The 26,987-nt window shown below is 39.1% G+C and overlaps 1 protein-coding gene across 1 annotated transcript; it reads right to left on the bottom strand.

Annotated features, from left to right (window-relative positions):
• On the bottom strand, nucleotides 1–26,892 carry LOC139948085 (uncharacterized). Its single transcript, XM_071946115.1, has 29 exons — nucleotides 26,790–26,892; nucleotides 25,320–25,460; nucleotides 21,041–21,251; nucleotides 20,641–20,811; nucleotides 19,799–19,908; nucleotides 19,401–19,529; nucleotides 19,152–19,248; nucleotides 18,899–19,020; nucleotides 18,518–18,770; nucleotides 17,958–18,187; nucleotides 17,345–17,490; nucleotides 16,550–16,770; nucleotides 15,725–15,865; nucleotides 14,804–14,914; nucleotides 14,282–14,416; nucleotides 13,457–13,651; nucleotides 12,975–13,142; nucleotides 12,462–12,604; nucleotides 11,974–12,137; nucleotides 11,439–11,652; nucleotides 10,710–10,809; nucleotides 9,870–9,986; nucleotides 9,156–9,299; nucleotides 8,681–8,833; nucleotides 7,923–8,111; nucleotides 7,598–7,810; nucleotides 6,283–7,135; nucleotides 5,553–5,661; nucleotides 1–5,429 (listed from the first exon to the last, which is right to left on the bottom strand). Exons 2-29 carry the CDS (start codon nucleotides 25,439–25,441, stop codon nucleotides 5,294–5,296), a joined length of 5,097 nt encoding a protein of 1,698 aa, XP_071802216.1. The 5' UTR covers nucleotides 25,442–25,460; nucleotides 26,790–26,892; the 3' UTR covers nucleotides 1–5,293.
• Between the last annotated feature and the right edge of the window lie 95 nt (nucleotides 26,893–26,987).

Below are 26,987 nucleotides of genomic sequence, written 5' to 3'. Positions count from 1 at the left end.
AGCATTTATACGGCGCTATACAAAGAACAGAGCGCCTAACATTAACAAAGGGAGGGCAACATAAGAATAAAAACTAAACCAGACCAACGACAGGCATTTGGTACTCAATATCACCATTCACTGTGCACACTATCTGTTCGGTCGAAATATTTTGCCATGCAAAATTGCCGGATGAAATCGTTCCAAGCCCAGACATGTGTATGAGAATCTTCTTTATGCACAATTTATGCATTATTGTTATATTATACACATGTACCTTTATGCAACCGAACACATGCAGGGAATGATTTCCCAGCATAGTAATGCTATGCAAATTGTAACAAAAACAGTTACTTACTTCTTAAGAAAGGTTTTGTCTTGGTGTTTCTGGGAGTGGCTACTGAATGCGCTGCAACACCTTGTAAAGCATTAGAAGGTACTATGTCAGTGGTTCTTATGAGTCGAAACATAGCTGTGGTTAGCCTGTTGAAAAACAAATACTGAGCGCTTTGATACACCCGTAGGGGTGTGATAAAGCGCTATATAAGAACACAGCCGTCAATTTCACAAAACTCTTCCTAACTTAAGACTAATCTTAGGACTTAGGACGAGTCCCAACCCTGCACTGTAGCATGCACACCTTAAGACTAATCCTAAGTAAGGATGAGTTACTCGTCCTAACTCGAGATAAGACGAGTCCTAACTCTTTGTGAAATCGACCCCTGTATTGTTAATATTATCATTCAGTATGCATAAAACATGTTGGGTGTAAATTTTTAGCTAAGCAATTTGCTTGAGAGAAACATTCCATGATATGAGTAAGCGACTGTGTATCATTTATCCTGTACATGCAAACAAAAAATGCAAATGAATGTTTTTTCGAATATGCAGAATATGCAGTACATATTATAATCATCTAATGTCAAATATTCTTAATTCTAATTGTTTAGCAGTGATAAATGTTTATCCAATCGCAAACAGCCACTGCTTACGGGCAAGATTTTATAAAGCCGCTAAGTAAACAAACCTGCTAAGCATGGTAATAGGGTTACCGGTCAGAATACTGTATAATATGTATCAGTCTTTGACCGGTCCATGCTGATTTCTGCTGAGCAACTTTGATTTAATGCTTTATATATTCAAGTGTGTGATACCACCATTATGTATTTGAGGGGGAGAAAACATGCTGTGGGAATTACAATCTTTTATCTTTGCAGGATTATTTTCTCAATTTGGGGGCGAACACTCACAGAAATTTGTATGACATCAGACCACTGCTGTTTTTTAAGATACGAAGGGTGGACCTGAGAACAAAATAAGTCCACATAATGTAGGAACTTACAAACACTATGTGGACTTAACACACGTCCACACAGTGTTGAAGAATAGTTTTTTTCAAGTGTACTAAACAAAGGGATGTCCACACAGTGACCTCAACACAGAGCTGTGTGTGTTGCATCAGAGTTTTGCTCGTTATTACATCCTCCAAAGTGAACTGGTTAAAGACACTGGACACTATTGGTAATTGTCAAAGACCAGTCTCCTCTCTCAACTTATGCATAAAATAACAAACCTGTGAAAATTTGAGCTCAATTGGTTGTTGAAGTTGCGAGATAATAATGAAAGAAAAAACACCCTTGTCACACGAAGTTGTGTGCTTTCAATGCTTGATTTCGAGACCTCAAAATCTAAATCTGAGGTCTCGAAATCAAATTCATGGAAAGTTACTTCTTTCTCGAAAACTACGTTACTTCAGTGAAAGCAGTTTCTCACAAGGTTTAATACTACCAACCTCTCTCCGGTCCTAGTTACCAAGTAAGTTTTTATGCAAAAAATTATTTTGAGTAATTACCAATAGTGTTCTTTTTTTTGCTTTTTTTTCCAGTCCTGATTACAGGATAGATTATCTATGCAAACGAGAAAGAACCCGATGAAATTTAAATTAAATATAAAATTATTGGTGCTCATTATAAATAAGTGCAATTGTTTTTTAATTGTGGACATGTGCCAAATTGAGTTTGTATATAATGTTCTCAATTTGTATATAATGTACAATGATACTTAAATAATAGAAACTGACCCATAGAAAAAAAGGCACTTAAAATGTTAAAAGAGATCACCACCTAGTGAAGTGTTGTAAATGAAAAGATAGGGAATCGTTTAGAGTAGCTGAGGGAGGGGACACTTGATTTTATTGACCCATTGCTTAAGGAGAAACACACCTTAAAGCCATTGGACCCTTTCGGTACAGACAAAAAATAAAAGTTCACAGATTTACAAATAATTTATAGGGTTTACAGAAGGCAATGGTGAAAGACTTCTCTTGAAATATTATTCCATGAAATGCTTTACTTTTTGAGAAAACAGCAAAGCAATATAAATTCTCGTTAACGAGAATTACGGATTTATTTGAAACACATGTCATAACACGGCGAAACGCGCGGAAACAAGGGTGGGTTTTTCCGTTATTTTCTCCCGACACCGATGACTGATTGAGCCAAAATTTTCACAGGTTTGTTGTTTTATGTATAAGTTGTGATACACGAAGTCTGGGACTTGGACAATACTGTTTACCGAAAGTGTATAATGGCTTTAAAGAGAAAATGAACATCTACAATTTCTGCCTTTTTTGGGGGGTCAGCTTCTTTGTATACATTTTGACTCTCGAAGAGGACGAGTGCGCGTAAGTACCCTTCGTTTCATAAAATGGTCCATTTCACAAATATTGATGGGTTATTAAAAGCACTGTACACGTTTGGTAATTGTCAAAGACCAGTGTTCTCACTTGGTGTATCCCATCATAAACATAAAATAACAAGCCTGTGAAAGTTTGGGCACAATCGGTCATTGAAGTTGCGAGAAAATGATAATAGAAAAAACACCCTTGTGGGACCAATTTGTGTGCTGTACGATAGGAATAAAAGACTTCTAGCTAGAAGTCTTTTGTTATTTTAGTGAGAAATTACCTCTTTCTCAAAAACTACATTACTTCAGAGGGAGTTGTTTCCCACTATGTTTAATACTATCAACAGCTCTCCAATGCTCGTTACCAAGTCAGTTTTTAAGTTAAAATTTGTTTTGAGTAATTACCAAACGTGTACATTCCCTTTAAAACAAAGAAAAAGTGTTTTTCCAACACATACGTGAAAAGGAATGCAACCTTACAGATGCGCTTTTCAGGCAGGTCTCGGTATCGAATCAGGGTCTTGTGTTGAGACCTTCCGAGACCTTAATTTCATATTTGTCCAAAAAGATATAAAAAAAAGAAAAGAATATTCTGCATTGATAACAAGTCATGTGACTCAGGTCAGTGTGACTCGGGTCAGTGTGATAATACAGCAATTCCTTGTTTGTAATTTAAGTAATTTATGCAATTTTTAAAGAATCAAATCAATTTCTGTATACACTCTGAAGGCAAAAACTTATTTTTTTATACAAAGTCACCATGTACATTATAATAGCACTGTAAAATACAATGGAAAATTTGATAAATAAAGGGATACTGGAATTTGACAACTGAAAAACAGTTTATGTGTTTTTATTGCATAAATTTAAATATGCCTTTTTTTATACCAAGAATACTCAAGACTTAAAACAGTACTGATTATATGGTGCTTATCACACATTGGTGTAAGAGTGAATCTAGGGTAGACCAATCAAGAACCTTAAGTTAGCAAAATACCTTTGATCCGTTCTCAAACTAGTTCTGTTTAATCAAGAACTCTTCAAATGAACCCTTGATGTACCCTCACTAACTTCTTATGGCTGTGTCCTGTCGTGGCTGAGCGATCACAAGCACTGGACTCAAGCTCTGGTGTTTCTAATCGGCATGGTGGGGATTCAAAACCTAGTCTTGACACTTGTGTCTTTAATTGCTTCAACCAACAGATGGGAGTGAGCTGTTGGGAGTAAAGCTGTTAAAGCTGTTGGTCCAACAAAAAAAACAGACACTTGTCGTAAAAGTTGGGTTTGTCCTGGAGTTTCTGGCAAGGTTGGCTGCATTAGGTTTACACAACAGCGCCTCTAGCTGCCGGGCAACCTCGGTAGTCTAGTTGGTAAGACACTGCTCTAGAATTGCAAGGGTCGTGGGTTCGAATCCCACCCGAGTAACATGCCTGTGATATTTTTTCACAGGATTCGGGAAAGCACTGAGTATACAGTGCTAACACACATCGGTGTATGGGTAAAAACTAAAATTAATATTCTTTATCCCCGATGCAAATTTTACATCTATTACATTACAGAAACATCAGAGCTTTAGCCTAGTGTGCTCGGCCACAAACACCACATTCTCAGCTCCTTTGGCATATGCACCAGCGGCAGACGTATAGGCACACAGTTTGTAAATCCGATCAAGACGTTTGACCACGACAATAAGTAAAGATCACCTTAAAGAATATTACAGTATCTACATTCTACAAGGCCAAGTTCATCTTACAAAAAAAAAATCAAAAATTCCTAGAATATTAGGACCGTAACTTTCTTCACTGGAATGTAGTAATAATATCTCATATAAATACACAAAAACCAATTATATACAAAACCATACTTTAAAAATATGGTAGTTGGCACCAAGTCTAAGGCTAGTTAAGGCATAGGATATCTGTATTTGCTATCCACAATTATTAAACTACAGTTGTACAAAAACGTCTACTTCAATAAAATAAAAAATTCAAACATTTCAGTAAACGATGCCAGTCACTGCTGGCATTCAATAATAATGAACTATCTGGTAGTGCAATTGTATAAGTTATCACACAAGCGCGAGTGGAATACGGAAAAATATAGCGCGTTGGATACGGGACGCAGACGCGCTACATTTTCCGTATTTTCACGAGTGTGCGTGTGATAACAGATTTGTCTTCAAGCAAACTTGGCGTGTAACCATAGAACACACAAGACGCAGGTAGTGATATTAGCCGTGCAATATAGGTTTTTATCACCACTCCATTCTGCGAATCTGATTTAAGGATTAGCGCTTACTTGAAGATAATTAATATTATATAACGCCCAGGTACATGTAGATCCTTGTCATTTGATTGGAAGACTGAAAGACACACAATTCATTGCTTAAATTTTCTAAATGCTAAGCAAAATGTTGTGAACCTTTCAAATCATACAACAAAATAGCTAACTGGAACTGGAAATATTGGTTTATTTTCTGGAAACTTTCTGCAGAATCAGAGAGAGTCGGAAGCTCTGGAATACAATGCTGTGGGACGCTTAGGGATCCAGTAGATTTGACAACAATACAAACCATCATAGAGTTGACTTTGGAACTTTTCATTTCAAGGCGTCAGCCTAAAACTGCTTCTCATTTTTCCGGTTCGTCTTTTCCAAGGATACGATTGGTGATTTTGCGGGCGTGGTCTCTCATGTTGTACAACTGGTCGTCGATGCGACGTCGTCTTACGTCGTTGGCGCGTAATCTGTCCTGCAGATCGGCCATGCTGTAAAAAAAAAATTAATTTCATACATTTCTTGAAATACTTCCATTTTGCAGAAATATCATTTGACCAAAGATATTTTTGACAAAAGTTTTACATTTTATGAAAATGGAAGCTAGTTCCTACCAATCTTCTGGTTTGAGTGGAGTTTCTGTCGTGGACTTGTGAGCGGCCATCTTGGCTCGCTGCGATGCTAGGCGTTTCTTCAGTGGCAAACTCTGAGGTGATGCACCAACTGTGCAAATGACAAATATTTTGAAACTTTACTGTCTTAAAACCTAATGATATAAACAAAATTCTTTGATGCCATAAAACCCAATGCTATGTGTGTAATTAAACTAAAAAATATTATACAACCATTAATACAACCCTTTAAGGTTTTATACAACCCCAAGACATCCTAAAACCCTAGCATAAAAAGCCTAATGCATGAATCCTTTGATATAAAACCCTAAGATATCACAAATACCTGAAATATCATAAAACCCTAAGACCTATATATAAGATTTAACATAAGCCCTTCAGATTTGTGTCTACAAACAACTTTTAATGTCATTAAACCCCAATATGTTATAAAAACCAAAGATATCTTAAGATAGACAAATCAAACCTTGAAACACATATCCTTCTTTTTTAATAAGATATAATAAAACCCCTACATATAAAAACCCAAGACATGACAACCCATTAAATGTTAAGATACAAGTATATCATAAGTGTTAAATCACTGTGATCGAGGGATACGAAGAGACAGACTGGATGGCAGTCAAATTACGACTAGAGAGGAAGGTTTTGCCTACTTTCCCCCCCCCCAAGATATCTATACGAACAAAATCTAATCAGAATAAATGCTTACATGGAGACTGCATGATCTTCGGTCTATGACCAAGCGAGGAACTCTGTCTTGGAGATCTACCAGCCCCGTCCCTTGACGATGGAGAAGCCCCAGGTCTGCTTCCAAGATTTCCTGAAGACATCCTCGCACCAGGTCTCGATTTCCTTGGACTTTCTCCTCCACCCTCCTGCAGCTCGGAGAGATTCAACTTTAATTCTGAGTCCTCTAGAGTTAAATTTGCTATGGAGTGTGATTGATCACCGGCGATACCTGAAATATTGAAGTTCATAGCATGGGGGTCGCTCTGAGGTTGTTGTTGCTGATTCGTCATTTGATGATTCACATTTGCAAGCATCCCTTGGAACGATTCAAAGTTATCGTCCGCGCTGTCTGTATCAGAGAAATGCCCGAGTCGGTCGGGATCATTCAGAACCCTATCATGTGTATGAGAGTCATTTGGGTCGTAGCGTATCGGAGTGTGAGTCGTCGGAGGTTGATGGTAGTCCTGGCTGCCGTATAGCCCCCCGCGTGATTGGTAGCCAGTGTCTGTAAGATGTCGTGAATGTTTCTTAGGACCTGAACGAATGAAGGGATCGTGGTGAGTTTCTCCAGATACGTGGAATCCGTTTTGGAGTAAGGGGTCGTTCCCGACGGACGCCAGGTAGAGGTCTGAGGTGCTTCGTCTTAGGACGGTCCGAGGGGACTGGACCTGGGAATGGGATCCGGGTAAAAGTGATGGCATGAGGTACGGGGCACTCCTATTACGAGCAAACGGTGATGGGTTATTCTGGGCGTCCTGATTGGTAAACGGGGTTCCGAATGTTGCCCTCTCGTAGCCGGATATGCGGGCATTCAGGCGGGCTACCTCAGCTTCCTGAGAACAAAAACAAAAATCAAATATTGATTTCACCACCTTTTTGAGAAAATAGTAAGATGTTCCAGGGCAGTCAGGTTGGCGTAGTGGTGTCGTTCCTCCCCTTCCACCTCTGAAACCCCGGTTCGAATCCCACAGGGGGGCAGTATGTGGATTGGGTTTTTAAAAGTCTCTACCCGACTGTGTAGGTTTTTCCTCCCACATCTAACCCTAAAACTTCTTCATTGTCTTCTGTCCATGGAATTTTTGGCTGTAGAGTGATTAAGTTTGCTTCTGTGATCGTCATAATCTTCACCACCAGAAACTGAATGAAATGAAATGTTGTAAGGGGCACCGGGGCAGAAATCAGAGCACAATTTGTATTCTTCATATCATAATCGTCAAAGTACCCTCGTCTCTCCTCAGGACCAGATTGAAACTCTCTAAAGGTTCCGGTCTGAAGTTGGATTCAAACCTTCTCACCTTGATGACGATAGCCTCGTTGGCGGCTTCAATCACCTCCTTCCGAGCCAGGAGCTCATTCTCTAGACCCGTTGCCTTCTCCCTGCTCGACGCCGCCTCCTGCTTACTCCTCATCTCAACCTCCTTGATTCTGTTGATCTCCAGACGGTGACTCGCCTCTAGCTGGTTCTTGGAGGCCAGAAGGGCTGAGTGACTGTCTCGTAGCTGTGTCAACTAGGAGATCAATTCATGCAAATTTAAATATTGTCAACATTTTTACCAATGAGTGCACAAATTCTACAAGGTATTTATAAACACAAACAAATTTTATGAAATGAGTTTATACCTCGCGTTCTTTCTCGTCCAGTTCCCTCATCTGAAGATCACGTATGCGCTCAAGCTCAGCACCGAACCTGGTCTCTGTCTCGGTCTCGCGTGCAATGATGGCACCATGCTCCTCAGCTAGCCTAGCGTGGTCTTCATCCTTGGAGTGACAGAGCTTCAGGGTGTCTTCTAACTCTCTGGCGAGCTGGTCCTGGTAAAGATAAGAGAAGATGTTGCGATCAGGGCCTACATTTGTAAAGCTGGAGGGTGAGATTTTTCATCTAGAAATCATCATTGAAACTGCATTGGGTTTTTCCTCCTTAGATGCAATTCAACTTCTTGGGGAAGCTTGAAAAACTATAAAGATTGTAAATCAAATTTTGAAAAAAGGACACAAACTTGAAAAAACACAATCTAGAAGTTGTCATTAAAACTAAATTGGTTCTTTTTCTCTCCTAAAAAATAAGATGCTAACTCAACTTCCTAAAAGAAAGTTGTAAAGCTGGAGAGATTGTTAATCAAGTTTTGCAGTTGGACAAAAACAGAGAACCACAGAGAAACTGACCGGGTAAATTTTAAATGATTTGGGGTTGAGCATGCAAAGACAAATTGACTAGAGCAGGATTTAAACCACCAACCGCCGGATTAACGTACTAGCGCTATACCAACTGAGGTATCTAGCCCAATATTGACGGTCTCCCTGGTTTGTCCATATCTTGACAACCAAATCAAAAACTTGACAAACCACAGACTTAAATTTAATCAGCAAAATCCAAATACCTTTTCTCTTTGCACCTGTGCCAGCTGCCGTCTAGCCTCAGTCAGCTCTACATGGTGACGCTGCATCTGCTCTCTAGCCAGACGTAGCTGCTGGCCCTGAGCCAACTCATCCTCTCGGTAGTTACTGGACTGTCTCATCAAGTCATCTACCCTCTAAGAAACAAAACAAAATTATCACAAGAATTATTTTGGTAAGCATAATTTTTTTGTGCTTAGAACCATAAGCAGCCATATCCAGGACCCAATTTCATAAAGCTGCTTAAGCAAAAAGTATGTTCTGTCCTGTTTTATCAAGGAAGAAATTTCATACTAAGCAAAGTTTTGTGCTTAGCAGCTCTATGAAATTCGGCCCTGATGATACAGTTGCATAGTTGCAACAACATCTGATAACCATATTGTCTACTAGCGAACTTTAGCTCAGTCCAAGGGAAAACATTGGACACAGCAGAAACAAATCTCTAGACAAGCAACCAACCTGCTGGAGTTGTGTAATCTCCATGGTCTTGCGGTTGATTTCATTCTTCTGCCTGGCGACTACCTGCTCTAATTGCTGCAGCTGTAAGGCACGCTCCTTCAACGTCTCCTGCTGCTCCTGGCATCTATCATCTACCTCAGTCATCTAAAAGATGGGAGGAGGAAAAGATTTGATAATCACTCTTAAAATTTGTGGCAATAAAAACCTTTGGTTAGACACCTACAGCAGCTTTCGATAGTAGCGTGTCATGGCCGAATAGTTAAGAGCATCGAATTCAAGTTCTGGTGCTAAATCACCGGAGTGTGGGTTCTAATCCCGGTCGTGACACTTGTGTCCTTGAGCAAGATACTTTACTATTATTGCTTCTCTTCACCCAGGGGTATAAATGGGTACCTGCGAGGGTAGAGGTTAACATTGTGAATGAAAAAACCTTTGGAGCGATATAAACTAGGGATTTGTCTTCCCATCATGTACATGTACGCACCAACCTTTTGAAATGATATTTTCAGATGTTGTAAAATCACTTTCTTGTGGTTATCTTTAGTCTCTCAAATACTGAAAATCTACTCCAAGGTGGTAGAATATATAGCAAGGCAAGTTTTCAAATAAACATAACCTACCCAGCAAGTAGATATACCAATAGTATTACCACAAACCAATTCTACATTGATACCTCACCATGCAATGCCTCAAATCCCATATATTGTAACCTACCTGCCTGGAGCATTGTTTCAGCTCATACTGAGTTTTATTCAAGCTGCTCTCCAACTGAAGAATCTTCTGCTCTGATTCACTCTGATGCTCCTTCACCACCATGTCAAGCTGGCTCACCTGTGATCGCAATAACAACAATACAATAATATCAGGGCCAAATTTCATAGAGCTGCTTAAGCACAAAATTTTGCTTAAGCAAAAAAATCCTTGCTTAGTAAAATCAGATTACCGGCCAAGACTCCACTCAATTGTTATGCTATGTAAACAACAGCTAAATACCAGTCACAAGCAATGTATATGGCATGAAATTTTGGCCAGTAACATGTGTAAAATAAGAGAGCTATTTTCATGCTTCAGCAAATTTTTTGCTTAAGCAGCTCTATGAAATATGCCCCAGGTCTTGAACTTCTTTCTTGAAGGGGTAAAGCAATTTTCCTCTTGTAATGGTCACTTCTCTGAGAAAAGTGTAAGTGTGCATTGGAACCTTGCAGAGGGTATCACCTCAAAAGCGCAGGGCATCGAGCAATAGATCGACCCATTAGGCTCCGCTCACGGTGCACGTGTGAGCAAGAACACGTGAGCCACTCCAATGCCATTCTGCACAACTCTGCCGTGTGCGTCAAGCATACACACACTCATGTCGGAACTTTATTTGTCAGACTTTTGGTTACGCAATGGGTTGACTTTTGGTTGCGCAATGGGTTGTGATTGGTCAATACGTAATGGGGCGGGGCCTTATGCATCGGTCTATTGCTGTGGGTGCCGTTAGTTATTTCAAAGTCTGTTATATGAAGTCTTGTCAAATTTTCAACTGATTTTTCCCCCTTTCTGGTCTCCTACCTGTGATGCTCTTTGATGAAGCTCTCGTTGACTGCTCTTCAGTGCTTCATCCATCTCAACAATGTCTTGATTCCGACTCCTTGACTCCTCTTGGCTACGTCTGCAGAACAAAATATACAAAATTCAGTACACAATGACAATGACAAAGAGGATTAAGGAGAATATTAATGAGTGACAGTGACGAGGGAGATAAGAGGGAGTATAAATAGTGACAGCGACTAAAGAAGAGGAGACAATAACAAAGGGAAAGAATATTAAAGTGACCATAGGTGGGGATGAAAATGACAATCGTGAAGAATACGTGACAATGTCAGTTGAGATGAAAACAAAACAGGGATGGCAAAGAAAGTGATATTATCATAGAAGATGGTTAACAGAGAAATGACAATGACATTATGTGACAATGTATCTACTTTTATTTGCATTGTTGGATCTTTTTAATGTTAGTCGCATTGAGGAATCTGTGATTCATAATGTGCCTTATAAATGCTGTTTGTTATTATTAATGACAAAAGGGCACTATGATGACAATGACGTTGATGAAGCTGATGATTAAAATACAACAGGTTTTCAGCTTCTATCGTTATTGTGATCGATCAAAAAGCCTGAAAAATTTCAACAACCCTTAATCAGACCCTTTTTTCTCACTTCTGTGTGAGACTTATCTTGAGTCTCTCCCCAACTAATGGAATAATAAATAAATAAATAACTAGTCACACAATTTCTCACCGCAGCTCTTCATTCAGCTCTTGCATCTGCTGCTGTTTCTGCTTGGTCTCTGTCCGGCTTCGTTGCAGCAATCGCTGTAGTTCAGACAGCTGCTTGGTGGCAGTCTGCATCTCAAGCTGCGCTTTGCGAAGCTCGCCGTCTAGATCCTGGAAACGCTCTCCGTGTTGTTTGTTGTCCTGTCTGGCCTCCGCTAGGGACTTCTCAAGATCTGTTACTGTTAAGTTGAAAGATAAATAATTTTGTGAAACTCTTCTTAGTTTTTTAACACCAGTATTATCCTGTCTCTGTTAAGCCGACTCTTTAAAGCTGACTCTTTTAAGCGGATATTCAAAGTAATTATAACATAAACACTGTCCCTTAGCCCAGGCCCAAAAACTTGCTGAAAGAAAAACCTTGATTAAGCTTACAGCGTTGCAACTGGGTGCCCCAATAATATTTTGCTTAGCATAAAAATTTGATATGCAGTATTTTCTGCTTAACAGCTTTATGAATTTGGTCTTATCTGTGCTAGGGGGGATGGTCTCCTGAATCTTACCCTTTTCAGTTTTGTGATCGAGTTGTAGCTTTGCTTCTCTCAGATCGATGTCCAGGTGGGTTGCTTTGTTAGCGTGGTTATCACAGTCTTTCTTAGTTTGGCTGAGCTGTCGCTCAAGGTCAGCGGACCGTGTGTTGGCCTCAGCGAGCTCCGACTGTGTTTGGCTGTTATTACACAAAAATAAAGAAGTTATTTCTTGTATCTCCTGCCTCGTTGTGGATATTCTATGATACAGTCGTCTCTGCATGTACCCCGTTTGAAATTACATTCATAAATATTAAGTCTCATTGTACCAAAAGGTGTCTGACTATTTTGCCCTTCATGTGTCAGTTTCATGCCATTGATTTGAATGAGTCAAAAATACCAAGATGGTAACTGTGCAATAAGTGTCTAATATTTTATGTTTCTGCCGCTATAAATGATTGCCTAGCTTGTTTTTTTATGCTCATTTTCCTCACTTCTCTTGACACTTTAGTTGTGTTAGTTACCTTAGAGTTGTAGTAATTTCTGTGAGCTGGGTGGTCCTGTCTTCAAGATCCATACATGCTTGATGAAGCTTTTTCTCGATCATTGCAGCATCGTTCTCAGCCTCTGTAGTGATGTGATTTAAACCTTTCTCAAGATGAGACACCTATGATAAGAACAATGTGTTTCAATGGCCGGAAAATTAACCCATGATTTTCATCTTTTATCCCCTCTCTTAACAATTTGTAGAGGGCCCGATTTCACAAAGCAAAACGAGTCATCTTAAGATGAGTTGTCAGTACTGCCATTTGAAAATCACACAAGACACATGTGAGGGCAATACAAATAAATATTTGCTAAATTGTATTGAATTTAGTTGAACAGTTTGATTACTTCCATGCAAAATACCTTAGGGGCAAGAAGGGTCGAATGCATTTTTTATTGGGTTCTGATAAACACTGGAGCTTCGCTGTATAAAGTGGGCAGGTTTTATCGTACAAACAGACAGGATACTGTGATGTATCTTTGAGCCTGACCTGGTGTTCTAACTGTCCCTCTTTGTCTTCTAGCTCAGCCATACGAGAGGCACTCTGCTGCAGCATCTGCTGTCGTTCGTTCAAGGCTTGCTCTAACTCTAGAACCTGGTCTGCAACCGTCTCCAACTCCTCCTTAGCCTGCTTCAACTCCTTCTCCAACTTCTTCATCTGGAATATGTAATTTGTATGAATTTTTTTATTTTGTCTTATTTAACCAGGGTAGCTTCATCAGTTGTCAATTAACTGCCTGGATATTAACCAATTCACGTTGAATGATGTCTTTATCCGCAAAGCCTTTTTGAAAGACTAAGTTCTTTGCTAACCAAAAAAATCATTTGGGGCACCTATTCATAACTATCTTACACTTTTAGAAATTTTTTCCAGTAACATGTGTAAAATAAGCGAGCTATTTTCGTGCAGGAGTTCTATGAAATTGGCCCCAGACTGACCTTGCAAAAGGAAACCAAGCCTGCTTCACCTACCTCAGTCTTCTTACTCTGTAGATCCTTCTCATGTCTGTCTCTCATTCCATCTAGTTTATCAATATACCCAGTCAGCTCTTCCTTACAGACGAGCAGAGCTGCTTCCAGCTGAGAGACTCTCTGACCATCCTCGTTGGCTTTAATCTCAAGGCTCTCTTTGCTCTCTCTAAGCTCTCTGACCTCCGCATCCAATTCCTTGGAGATGTGGCAATCAGAATCAAGATGTGTAAATAATTGGTAGCGACAAATTTCATAAAGCTTGTGGAAGATATTACCCATGCAGAATTTAGTAAGCAGAATTTAGATTTAAGCAAAAAAGTCTGGTGTTTATGACATCGGGGGTGGATTTCACAAAGAATTAGGACTAGTCTTATCTCGAGTTAGGACCAGCAACTCGTCCTAACTTAGGACTATCCATGCAATTTATATATCTCCTAGGTAGTCCTAACTCTTTGTGAAATCGTGAAATCCACCCCTGGTTTCATTGGCATGAAACAACTGAGAATATATTGATATTCCCCTTAATAGAACTCCAGTCCTTTGTTGATTACTCCCCAGCTCAAGCCAGTACCTAGTTGTACTTGTGAGTGGAGAGAAGCACTTATGACAAAGTGCCTTGCGCAGTGCGACTGCAGGAATGCGCCGCGATTACAACTTGAGGATGAGGCAGCCATGGACTATCCAGTATGATAAAGCCTTGCTTAAGAACTCAAGTGTTATAACTGAACAGGTCAGGATTCGAACATGAATTCAGCAAATTATCGCCCTGGACAGCTCAGACACTATGTTTCAGGTTTAAGAGTACTTATGTTTCAGTTTGCTTACTGTTTTGACTTTGTCCAGTTCTGCTTCCAATAACTCGCTGTGTGATTTTTGGGATGTAAGCTCACTTTGCAGTTGGTCGACAGTCTTGCTGAGTTGAAGGTGATCGGTTGACAGTGTGTCTTTGTTTTCCAGTAGCTAAATGCAAAAAAAACCACAAACGTATTTCAAACTGTTATTCCCTACAACTAAAAACATTTGTCAAGGCCGTTGTTTGGTATATGTACTAAGAGAGAGACAAACAAGTTGTATGGTATTAAGTCAATATTAAATTATCTGAAATCATATAGAGACAATCTCTTTTGAGCGTGAAGCAATAATAAAAAACATTAACTAATAAACAATTCATTTCACAAGTCAAAACTGAATGTATTTAAATAATTATTATTGACAACGTTTAACTTACAGTTACAAAAACAAAGCAAGGTAAGAAGACAAAATATGATGTATATATTCTCACAAATTTTTGATGACAATTTTTTTTTTTTTCAATCAAGGGGGAGAAATGTTTATAAAATAACTTACATTTTCTATCTGTTGCTGCATCTCTTGACAATGTTGTACATGAAGCTCCTTCACTGTGGATAATGCATCATTGGTCTGTTCAAACTCCTCCGTCTTCCTCTCTAAGACATTCTAAAGAATATTGATTATCATCTATTACTCAGTCAATCAATCAGTCAATTAATCAATCAATGACGTTGTCAATAATAATTATTTAAATCAATCAATCAAACAATTTACTTGATAAACTATATCAAGTAAGCCGTCGATGGATAAATATTAGAATCGATCAATCAATAAATCACTTCTTTTGGTAAATATTTGCTCAGATACAAGTGCTACCAAAACTCATTCCGGATATTTTTTTATTGTAACTGGAACCCTTTTCTGCTATTGGTGATGACCGCACCTTCATCCCAAATGGGATAAGCATTGTATAAATAGCACAGTGCATAAAGGACCAGGGGTCGATTTCACAAAGAGTTAGGACTAGTCCTTACTTAGGACTAGTCCTAGGAGATATACAAATTGCATTGATAGTCTTAAGTTTGGACGAGTAACTGGTCCTAACTCGAGATAAGACTAGTCCTAACTCTTTGTGAAATCCACCCCTATAATTAGAAAAAGGGCAGAAAAAGTAGATGCAAGTATAATATTCAGCAGCAGTAAACAATTTCTTTCTCAGAATATCATATTTTTTACTTTTGTGTATACAATCCTGCCACTTAATACTGTACTCAGAGAAAACTGATCGAAAACTTTAATAAAGTACAGGGACCAACTACATCCAAGCCCAAAAAACGCTTGCTTAGCAAATATACAGTTTCCATTGCTGTGACTGCAGGTATCCCACTCACTTCTTCCTTATCAAAGAATTTTGTTGAGCAGGATTTACTGCTTAACAGCTTTATGAAATTGGGTCAAGATCTAGTTGTGCTGTACCTGTAGTTCCCTGAGCTCCGAGGTCTGTTCATCGAGTTGGTGTTCTAGATTAGCCAGGTGGGAGGTAGCTTCATCAACAGATGCAGTCTTCTCAGCAAGATGTTCCTCAAGATGAGCTACTAAGCCGTTCTCCTTCTCAAGCTAAAATATATTTTTAGAGAATGTAATATTAATACAACACAGTTTGTATATGGTGCTCAATCTGAAGGGTGTCTGAAAACACACATTATTTTACCACCTATGCAGAGCTGGGTTTGAATTATGAGACCACTAATATAGCACTATGTATCAAAGGTTTTTAAGGTGCCAACCATGCCAGAGGCCAGCCAAATTTCTTAGTGCTTAATGTATTTTTTTTTTTTACCATGGAAGATGTGCATGAATGCCAACTTTTCTTTTTTGTTGTTGCCCCGAACGACTTTGAAGCGTCCTCAATTTTGTTGCAGTCAGTCTGAAGGCTGACATGAATGCGTACTCACGATGAAAGCTTACAAAAACAACAAATCCAAGTGCTTTTATGAGAACCTTTTATTGTCTTTCCTTTGTCAAGTCAGGATTTCTTTGTGCAAACGGTATTTTGAAACAGTTCTGAAAAATAAGCGGCACACAGATTTTTATTTGTAATTTTTTTTTCTGGGAGAGGCCAATAAAAAGTAATGAAGATCCTTTAGTTGTGTGTGATTTGAGGCATTGCATGGTGAGGTATCCATATTTGGTTTGCGGTAACACATGTGCGTATCTAATTGCTCGGTAGATTACGAGAACTTGTCCTGCTTTATATTCTACTACCAAGGACCCTTTATTTAATAATATTATTTCTGTTACCTCTGCCTTGAGCGTAGACACCTGCTTCTCCTTCTTCTCAATCTCATCATGGAGTATCTTCAGCTGGGTGTTGTAATGGTCAAGTTGGGACTCCACGGCCGTACTGTGAGCCTCCTGCTCAGTCAAACGCTCCTGCAGGCGCACAAGGTTCCCGGCGTGCCTGGTCCTCTCCTCTTCAAGGCGATTGATGATGTTACTTAGCTCCTGGGCCTTACGGTCACCTGGTGGTGATTTATGATGCAAAAAAGGGGGAATATGAATTCAGGATGTTTGCTTTGAGTGTCATGGCCAGGTGTGCATTTTCGCTAGTGCAACCAAAAACTGCTTCAGTTGAATTGGACATTTGTTAGTCACTAGCCAATGACCAAAACAGTTATTGGTTATGGTCGCAAAAACCACTCCTCAAGCCAGAGACTGGGTTTTCAAGTAAGTGGCTGGATTGATTTGTGACCTTAGAGGTGACATCGCTACTGTGAGGCAGCAAGACAATCATTTGCTTCCCTTCAACCAGGAGTATAACTTGGAGCATGCTAGGGGTGATGATAAATAGGGTCCGATTTGAACATGAGCAACCCACCTGGTTGATATTACAGCAAGAAACTATAATTTGCTTCCCTTCACCCAGGAGTACAGTTCATCAAACTTCATCAAACAACAATAATTTACTTTCCTTCTTCATCAAACAACAACGATTCACTTTCCTTCCTTAAAGGAGCACAAATTGAATCCTGAAAGGATTGGGTATACCGTTTCTGCAATACAGTCCTCATTTACTGCTTGGTATTGTTCGCTCACCGATTTTGTTTTTTTCGACGAGGGCGGTAAATTCTGACCTAAGCCCATCCATTGTACCGCTACTTGATAAAGACACACCGGCCGTGTCTCGCTGCCGAGCTGCTTGTAATCTGTGATTCTCAGCTTCCTTCATTGCTAACTTCATCCTTCAAGAGAAGAAAAAACAAATGGCGTCAAAAACCACTTAGCCTCAGGGTTTCTGAAATGCTGCCACGCCCTTGGATGGGATAAATGTGTTTTGCAACTGGCGAAATATTTTGTTTTTTTACAATGAAACCCTGAAACCCTAACTAAAAAAGTAAAATAATCTTGAAGCATCGAAACTTAATGAAATAAGCCTCGGGTATAAACAAAAAGAAGTGAAAAAAAAAAAAAAGTGGTTTTAGCGTGTCAGTTTGTGGCGTCGGTGACAAAATTTTCTCAAAAAGTTTTCTCCAAAACTGATTGTTTCTTCTGCTTTCTTACTAATCCTGTTATCAGCGCTTGCACTGTTGGATGTGTTAAAATAACACAAAACCAAAGCATACAAACATCTTAAAGGGAAAGGTAAATCATTGAAAAAGTAAGTTTACAAAATATGTTACGAAACTCAGGGCCCTAGTTAAGAACAAACCTCAACTCTGCAACGAGGGCTCGGTTGCTTCCCCCGCCCACTAACCCTCCCAGCTCCACCTCATCATTCCAGCTAGTGTCGTAACTCTGATCCGCAGAGAGGGTGCTCCGCGTAGGACTGGCGTTTCTGCGTCCCGTGTGCGCAATGAGGCCGGGGTCTGATGCCGGGCTGCTTGTCCGGACGGGGCGGGGAATGTCGTAGTGAATGAGGGCAGAGTCTCCCGAGTTTCTCTGGAACACCCCAAAAACAAACATTAGCATTAGCTCAAAAAACATTCTGGTGTGATCCTTGGCAACAGGCAGTTAACGATTGGATAGCTTCTGACTGGAACTCCCAAAACAAAGATAGTAACAAAATACAGAGACTGCCAACATAGGGCTAGATAGCTCAGTTGAGCGCCAGCATGTTAATCCAGAAAGGGTCTATGGGTTTTTACACCCTCAGGGGTAAATGGCACCCTCTGCTTTGCATTGGGTGCCATTTGCCCTCATGGACCCCATCATAGCGTGCAACAATTGTATAACGTCACACAGGGTTAAGGGTGTAACTTTCCGACTTACCATTCGCTCCTGTAGTTTCCGTGCCATCTCCTCCAGACGCTTCAGCTCGGTGTGACTGGCCTCTATGTCTCGCTGGCATTCTCTGAGTCTCTCATTCTGTCGCTCAGTCAGCTCCTTTAAGTCTCTGTTCTCCTTGGTCTTGGTGTCCAGATCCTGCTGGAGGTGACTGAGCTGCTGGTTCAGGCTTGAGACGGTGGACTGTAGGTCTTGGGTTGTGGACTCCATACTCACGATGGACTCTTCCTTTAGCGTCCTGTTAAAAGAACAATGCCTTATCATTGACAAGATCTTTTTTTTTTTTTTTTTTTTTTTTTACCAAACATACACATGTGCAATCTGCATCCCACTTCAAACTTGGCCTTTGACTAGAAATACTTTTACCTCATGTCCTCTCTAGCATCTTGAAGCTCTCCTTCTAGAGCGGTGGCTTTCTCAAGTAAGTCCTCCCTCTCTTTATCACAGTGAAGAAGACTGTCTCGTAAATGATCTTCAGTATCTTGAGTCTAAATCCAAAGAAAATAAAAAATAAAATGCATAATGATGATGGTTTAGTTCAATGTTGACTAAAGCTTTGTAGTGTAAGTATGAGAATCTGGTGGCGAGTACTGTACATGTATGCAGGTTGCGGACTCACCTTTTTAAGTTTCTCTTTGGTCTTGGACCTGTACTCGTTAAGTTGATCACTGAGTTCTTCAAGATTCTGCATGGCTTCATCTCGCTGATTCTCAGCCCTAAGAAGAGGAGAAACAATAAAAAATAATATTAGTTGGTAATCACTGTAAACTCAGTACTGTCCAGAGTCCTGCGAACAAAAATCCACAAGCATATTACTCGGATGGAATTCAAAACTAGGCAAGGCGAGGCGAGCCTCTTTCCCACTTACCTTTTTCTCTGTTGTGTTTCATACGTTAACTCTGCCTTAATGGTCTTGGATTCTTCTCGGCACTGCTTCAGGAGGGAGTCCTTCTCTTTAATCTCACACTCCAGTTCAACCAGGCGCCCGTCAGCAGTCCTAAAAAGAAATTGAAACATTCACATACAAAGGAAAATTTGCAAGTGCTGTGAATTGTGATGTGGTATGGCTGACACTTAAGAGCACCAAACTCAAGCTCTGGTCTTTCTGATCAGCAGAGTGTGGGTTCCAGTTCCACGTGTGCCCTTCAGCAAGATACTTGACCAGTTTATAAAACTCCTACACCCAAATTCTCAAAGTTTCTACAATGACGCTAGCTAGACAATCAATCTCAAGACGAACCAAACCCTAATCATACAGAAACTTACCTTAGTGCCTCATCATCCAATTTGATGCTGGACTCCAACTGAGCTACTTTGTCCCGTAGCGATGGAACTTCTTCATTCTTAGCTTCCAGGTCATGACTTACAACTTGTAGCTGTCAAGTAAAAATCACAGCATTTAACAAAAGTCAATTGAACTGCCAACATTTGCATCTTGTAACCAGGGAGCTAATGTACAACAATCAGGGAGATATTTAGAGCTCCATTCAACATATTAGGGAATATTTTTCAAATTAAAAAAAAAACAAATTCAAGTTTGATCGTCATTACATATGGACAAATTTGTACATTTTTAAGGAACTTTCTGCAGAACGGTAAGTTTTTGTAGTTACATTCAACATATTAGGGAATACTTTTTTCAAATTTCTAAAAGATTTCCAAGTTTGATCATCAACACATATGGACAAATTTGTACATTTTTAAGGAACTTTTGCAAAACGGTAAATTTTTGTAGTTACATTCAACATACATGTACTAGGGAATATTTTCCAAATTTTTTAAAGATTTTCAAGCTTGATCGTCAACACATATGGACAAATTTGTACATTTTTAAGGAACTTTCTGCAGAACGGTAAGTTTTTGTAGTCAAAATAACTTGAGTGAAGTACATTTTCACTTTTGAATTCCCTGATTGAAAATATCTTTAAATGAGTGGTTATAGCAATCATTGGTACTAACAAGATGTCTTTGAGTTGAAATGGTCTCATACTCTACTCATCAGTTCAATGAGTAACTTTTGATAAGATGTGAGTTTTAGAGTTGTTTTTACTCAAATTTTAAAGCAACCATTTTCAAATGAGTAATGACATTAATAACATGATGCCTACCTGGCCTTGAGTTGTGCGTAGCTCATACTCTGTACTCTCCAACTCGGTGAGTAATTTGTGATTACTCGTGACGAGGCTTGAGTTTTCATCTCTCAGTGTCTGCAGCTTCTTTCTCAGAGACTCGTTCTCCATATCGTGGATGGATGCCTTGGATCCTTGCACTGCACCATTCTTTGAACCAAGAGAACACAAATCTTTCTTAGGTATCTTTCAAAACAACGGAGACTGAGCTCAAGTCGTGGTTTTCAAAGTGGCAAAAGTATTTAAGTCAAATAAGAATATTCTCTCATCGGCGCTAGTTCAAATAAACCAAAAGCTTATTATTCAAATTTAGTAGATAAGACATTTTCTCATTTGACTCTGCTCTCGAAAACAAAATTCAGTTACATTTTAGACTTACATTATGTACTCTTTTGTGCGGTTGAACCTGATGAGGAACATCAAACTGATGAGCCCCTTGCATGATGCCAGTCTCAAGACGGGAACTATGTGGGATCTGATACCTTCCCTCACTTGACCCTATATCTAAGAAGTCATCTGTAAGGTCATCCAAGGTCAAAGGTTGCAGTGTCTCATCCACTTGGGAGTCACCATCTGATGAATATGCATACCTGTGATCAACAAAAATATGAGTTGGATATTACTTGAGTTTTCTCCTGAGCTATGGTTATAAACATGATACATTTAGGATGCTTCACCATTTTCTGAAGCAATCTTTCTTGTGGCCGCAATTGTGCCAAAATGTGAGTTTGGCTGCAGCTACCTCCACTTTGCCTATCCCCAGGTACGATTTTGGTATTCTAGGAATGTATCATCCCATGAATACAACAGCTGAAAAAATTACGCAAATTAATAACAAGCACAAAGCAAACTAAAGGCTTGAAGAAATTTGCGAATTAAGGAAAAGCGTAAACAAACTAAAGAGGGCGCTAGTGTGTACAATCTTAGACGCTGACGGCGCCGTAAAATAATGTGAACACATCGCATGCTATCTATACTTGTACTAGTACATAACAATCAATTTGTATAAATACAAGGGCGTGGCAGTGAAGAGAAACAAGTCTGGCTGGTCACACTTAGCTACTTTTTGTGATGAAGCTGACTCTAGTATGAAGCTGGGCCCATCCAGGCCCAGGGCCCAGTCTTATAAAGCTGGTTTACCAGTAACCAATTGTTTTGTCACTTGTATACTTACTAGAACACGCAGTACAAATTGTGCGCATTTGCTTAGCTAATGGATCGAGAATAATACAGATTTATAAGCAACTGTTATAAAATAGTTCACTGTGCTAAGAACTATTCCATTCTACACAGAAAACATTTGCATACACGATTTATGAAATATGAAACTGGCTCCAGCATCACAGAAATTTAGAATTTAACAGCAATATCTAGTCAACTCATAGAATGAGGCCAATATTTTATGGCAGGAATACTAGCGGTTGCTTTTACTTTTTTATAGAAAATCTAGAAGAAAGTTACAGTGATTCCCTTCAAAGAGTATTGAAATTTATAGCCCTTTTAGAATTTCACTTCTTTATCAAGCAGTATGTAAGGATTAAGAGGCTCAAACCAAAGGCACTTTTAAAAACAAGACAGAGAAACACTCTGAATACAAAATGCAAAACCAAACACCACAAATTTATACCATATCAAAAAATAAATAACACTTTAAATTTATTATCAATCTAAAAGTGCAAACAAAAAACGTTTTTAAAGTCAAAGTTCACTCCGTGCAAATAGTGACATTTTAACGTGTTCATTTAGAAAAGAATCTTTGATGATCAAGAATTCATTCTTACTGAGAGATACTTCATTTCCTAACAGAAGAATAATTATTTCAACAACAAGAGTCCTAAATTTACAACTTTTAGAAAGCCATGCCTTTCATAATACCTTGGTAATTCCAGTACGTTCATAACAAAAATCAAAGTACACCAACTGTTAACACCACAGGAATGTCAAACAAAATCAAACGAATTCAACTTGCCTTTCAGATATCCAACACCAATGGCGGTTATTTAACACCACTCGTGCCCCCAACTGACCCTACCAACACCTCTCCGCCAAATAAAGACAAAAAACAGCCTACATAAATACCATGCCAACTATCATATTTCCCATATGCGTCTACCTGTTTACCCACGCCAAGCTCACGCTAGTGTACACAACTCCACACATTGAATACTTAGCAGGCTTTTGATTTTTGATGAAGTCAATATGACTAGCCAATGAGGAGTGGTGTTTATAGATTGTATAGGGTCAGATTTCTACTACGCTATTGTGCTCTTTGTTTACATTAGTCATTGACAACCGATCAGAGATTTTGACTTTTTTCACAAGTATGCCTATGCCAATTAGTTATTTCAGCTAATTTGCTTATAATAATTTATGGATTTGGTTTAATTTTGTGCATAAAAGAGCTTTTTTTTTAAATCCTAACTCATGTATTGGCAGTTTATTATTAATAAAGTGTATATTTGTGTAACTTATATTGCTGAGCAGTTAAAACGAAAATTTGACCTCTAGAATAAATCAGATTTGTGTGATGACAATGATGATAAGTCTCTTATTGTAAAACAACTTTAATAGCTTACTCAAGCAAACAAACAAAAATACCTTTTTATGCAATATAGGCCTAAAGCTTAGGTCTTGTTGTTACTTGGGTTCTCCTAATGATTTTCAAAATTGTAGGACATTTTAGAGGTAAATTTTGGAAGTTTTGCCAAGCATGCTGAATTAAAACGACATCCTCTGAATGTTTTTCTTGGTGTTTATCTTTGGTTTAAAAGCTCAACTATGCAATATGTGGCATTCAAATGGTTTTATCTTTATTATTTTTGGTGAATTTGATCTCCCCAAGTTCCCCCCTCCCCCCCCCAAAAAAAAAAAAAAAACGAGGGGGTGATAGTAGTTTTTGTCTAGCTTTTAGATTTTGCAGGGGGGGGGGAGAACCCTGATTAACAGAACATCAATAAATGGAACATTTGCTACAAATATTTTTCTCAAATGTGTAACTGGCATTATGCACAAAATATGCAAATTAGTCCAACACAATCAACCACCTGCATTTTGCAGCAATAATATTTCTGATTTCCTCTCAAAGAAGAAGAAGTGAGTCACAGTAGCAACCGCAATGAGTTGTGTGTAACAAGCTGCAGCCAATATCAATTATTCACAACCAACTCTAGATAGCACAAATATGCAAATTACTAAATTTTTAAATATTCATGACGTTGAAAACACCTGTACTTTTCAGAGGGTAGAAATATGATTTCCTGTTGATGAGGTGTGATTGATCAGAAGCCTTGTCTACAAGCGCTGGGCAATTTCCCCCTAGAGGAAATTGATTTTCTCAGGTAACAACGAAAGACAACTCTGGAAGCTCTTTATGTTTTTAAACAGGAGAGAATGCCTACAGGTGCATGTCAACGAACACTTTAAAAATTAAGTGAAGGCCTATCGGACAAGTTTAGTAGAGCTGAAAAAGTAGCAGACATTGTTTTTGGTGTGATCAACTATGGAAAACCAAACCTGTGCAGAATTTTGCATAATCCGTTGTGTGAGTCAAGTGATTTAGTGGAAAACCAAAATCAGTTGTTTTTATTTTTTATTTTTGGGGGTGGTGGGTTCAGGTTCTCTAATTGCATATAACTTTGTTTCAGAGGGAAATACATGTATTTCATTGGGAAAAAAATTATAATTAAAACTTCATAATCAGCAAGCTTTCAGACTAAAATTAAATATTTATGTTTTTTTACTAAATACCTCACCACTCGAGAAATCACTGAAGCATACTCAACAGTTACTCGCACCTACTATTATTTAGACCTACATAGGTACACTATTTATCATATTAAATACAATGTTATGTTTACAAGTGATGATCTGCACATTGATTTCTGTCCCTAAAGTGATTTAAGTGTGTAATTTGGTTAACACAAAAACATCACACTAAATATAATTTTGGGTTTGAACAAAAAAAATTCAATTTAAAAAAACCGAAGTTCCACACAGTACAGTTTGCAAGAAGGATTTGTACAATATAAAATAAGGAGATTTATAATCAATATTAGGCTTCAGACATAGGCCTACCTAAAGTACTTGTTCCTTTCAGAATAATGAAGGAGCTATTTTGATTTGAGGTGCTGGGGTAAGGTTGTTGAGGAGGAGGGTGTTGATTAGGGGGTATTTGAGCATAGAGGAGGGGTGTTCCAGTCAGAAGCCATTACAATCGCTCAACTGCCAGTGGCACCCCAAGAACAAAGATATTGACAAAATAGGGACACCGCTAACAAAACGCTAGATAGCCCAGTTGGTAGAGCACTGGCACGTTTATCCGAAAGTCGTTGGTTCAAATCCCACTCTAGTCAATTCTTTGTTCAACCCCCAAAACCATTTTAAAAATTTACCCAGTCAGTTACTGTTTCCCTTGTGGTTTATATTGATACTACTAATCTTAGTACAATGGACCTATGGCTGGGTGTCCCTTCCAAACGACATGTTGGTATCTTGCTCGGCAACACAAGTGCCATGACCGGGACTCGAACCAACATTCTGCTGATCAGAATCAGAAATATCAGAGCTCGAGTCCAGTGCTTATAACCACTAGGCCACGTCACACCACAACGACTGGTGCATTTAAACAGACAGCATTTTATTTTCACACTACTACTAACCTGGAATCTCTGCCTCTGGGTGTCTGCAGTTGCTGAAGACTTCTCTCTGTATGGAGCAAACGTTTCCGGATGTTTTGAACATTCCTTAGAATGAGATCTCCATCTGTCTCTTCCTTCTCCATTATTGTCTTTGATTATCTCCTATTGGTATCAGACAGAAAGTAAGATTTAAATTTCCTTGATAAAAAAAAGGGGGGGTGGTGAAATCTAATTGGTATCTGTCAGGGTAGTTTTCTGGCCCCTTTTGTGTCTCTAATTCTAATTTCAGAAAATATCCACAGAATCATTAGTTGCAATAATGTAACCCTCTTCGCCGTCGGGAGGAGGGTTATGTTATCGCATCTACTTATTGCCAGAGTCCTTTTTTTAACAACTGCACCAGTAACTCAAGAAAACCAAAGAGGTCCTGTCAGTCTGTCTAGTGTTTATTGTGGGTTCGAATCCAACCAAACAAGTTATTTACCTGTCCTGTGGATTTTTGCTCACAAAAGTTTTGGAGTTCAGAAAGTATCGAGCAGGCCTAATATTGGGCTATTGTCAATGTCATTGAGTAGAGCCTTGACTGGGAGTCAAATGATGGTCTCCTCTTGAGTCTATGAACGGTCATATGGAGGTATAATTCTATCTATCTCCATTCTCATGAACCCATGCACACTCTGCTAATAAAATAGTTTTCAAAATCCCAGACGCCCAGACCATCCCATGCCAAGACAGAGCAGAGCTTGACTCAGCCTCAGGTCAGAGCCCAATTTCAAAGCGCTGCTTAGCGGCTGATTTTGTGCTTACTGTGCGATCTTCATTTCATAGTATAGTAGCGCCGCTACTATATTACTAACCGTAAGCACACGAAAAGGCATACTAACCTTCCGGTGCTTACCGCACAAAAATAAATGGCACCACAATGCAAATCAATGGTGAACACGCAATGCGGGCGCCCAATTTTTCTGCTAACCTGCGAAATACGCTTGCACCTGAGCAAATTTTTCTGCTACAGTAAGCGCAAAAAGGTGCTTACCGTTTTATAAGCAGTCATGACTCATGGCAGCAGTGGTGCTATGATATGAAATTGGGCCCTGTTGTCCGGTGCTCTTTTTCTTCATGAATGAATTAACAACAACCACTGGCACTGCCACTGAACTGTCTTCACCTGAGCTGAGTGAACAGCTCAGCCAAAGCATGTCACCGTACTGTAGTCCAGGCCTGTTTGATTTTCAATTCAATCACTGTATTTTATAACAATATATATTACGCACATAATGCGTGTGCAAAGTTGTAACTTTAAAGTTTGCAAAGTTTCCCATTACACATATGTTGAAACAGCGCCCTCTTGTGTTCACGTAGAAGCTTTTTTGGTTTGTGTTTTGTTTGTTGGTGGATTGGTGGGGAAAGAAATTACTGCAAAAATAAGGTTAACATAAATTCACTTTGACAGAAATAATCTAAACTTGTCGGCGTCTTTAATACACTTACATGTACGTCAGTTTCTTGTAAATACTCATTAAAGGTCCACAATTTAAACATTTTGTTCGGAGAAATGTATTGTCGTCTGCAAAACAAGTTTATACAAATCCGCCATTTTGAAGTGATGAAATTCCTCGAATTTGATTGGTTGATAAATGACGATACTCTGGCTCATCCGTGACAATTTATGGTGAAATATCTCTCTTA

The sequence above is a fragment of the Asterias amurensis genome, chromosome 15, assembly GCF_032118995.1.
Source record: "Asterias amurensis chromosome 15, ASM3211899v1".
Taxonomy (NCBI): domain Eukaryota; kingdom Metazoa; phylum Echinodermata; class Asteroidea; order Forcipulatida; family Asteriidae; genus Asterias; species Asterias amurensis.
Note: the sequence above shows the minus strand (reverse complement) of the source record. Positions and strands in the feature narration are given on the sequence as shown.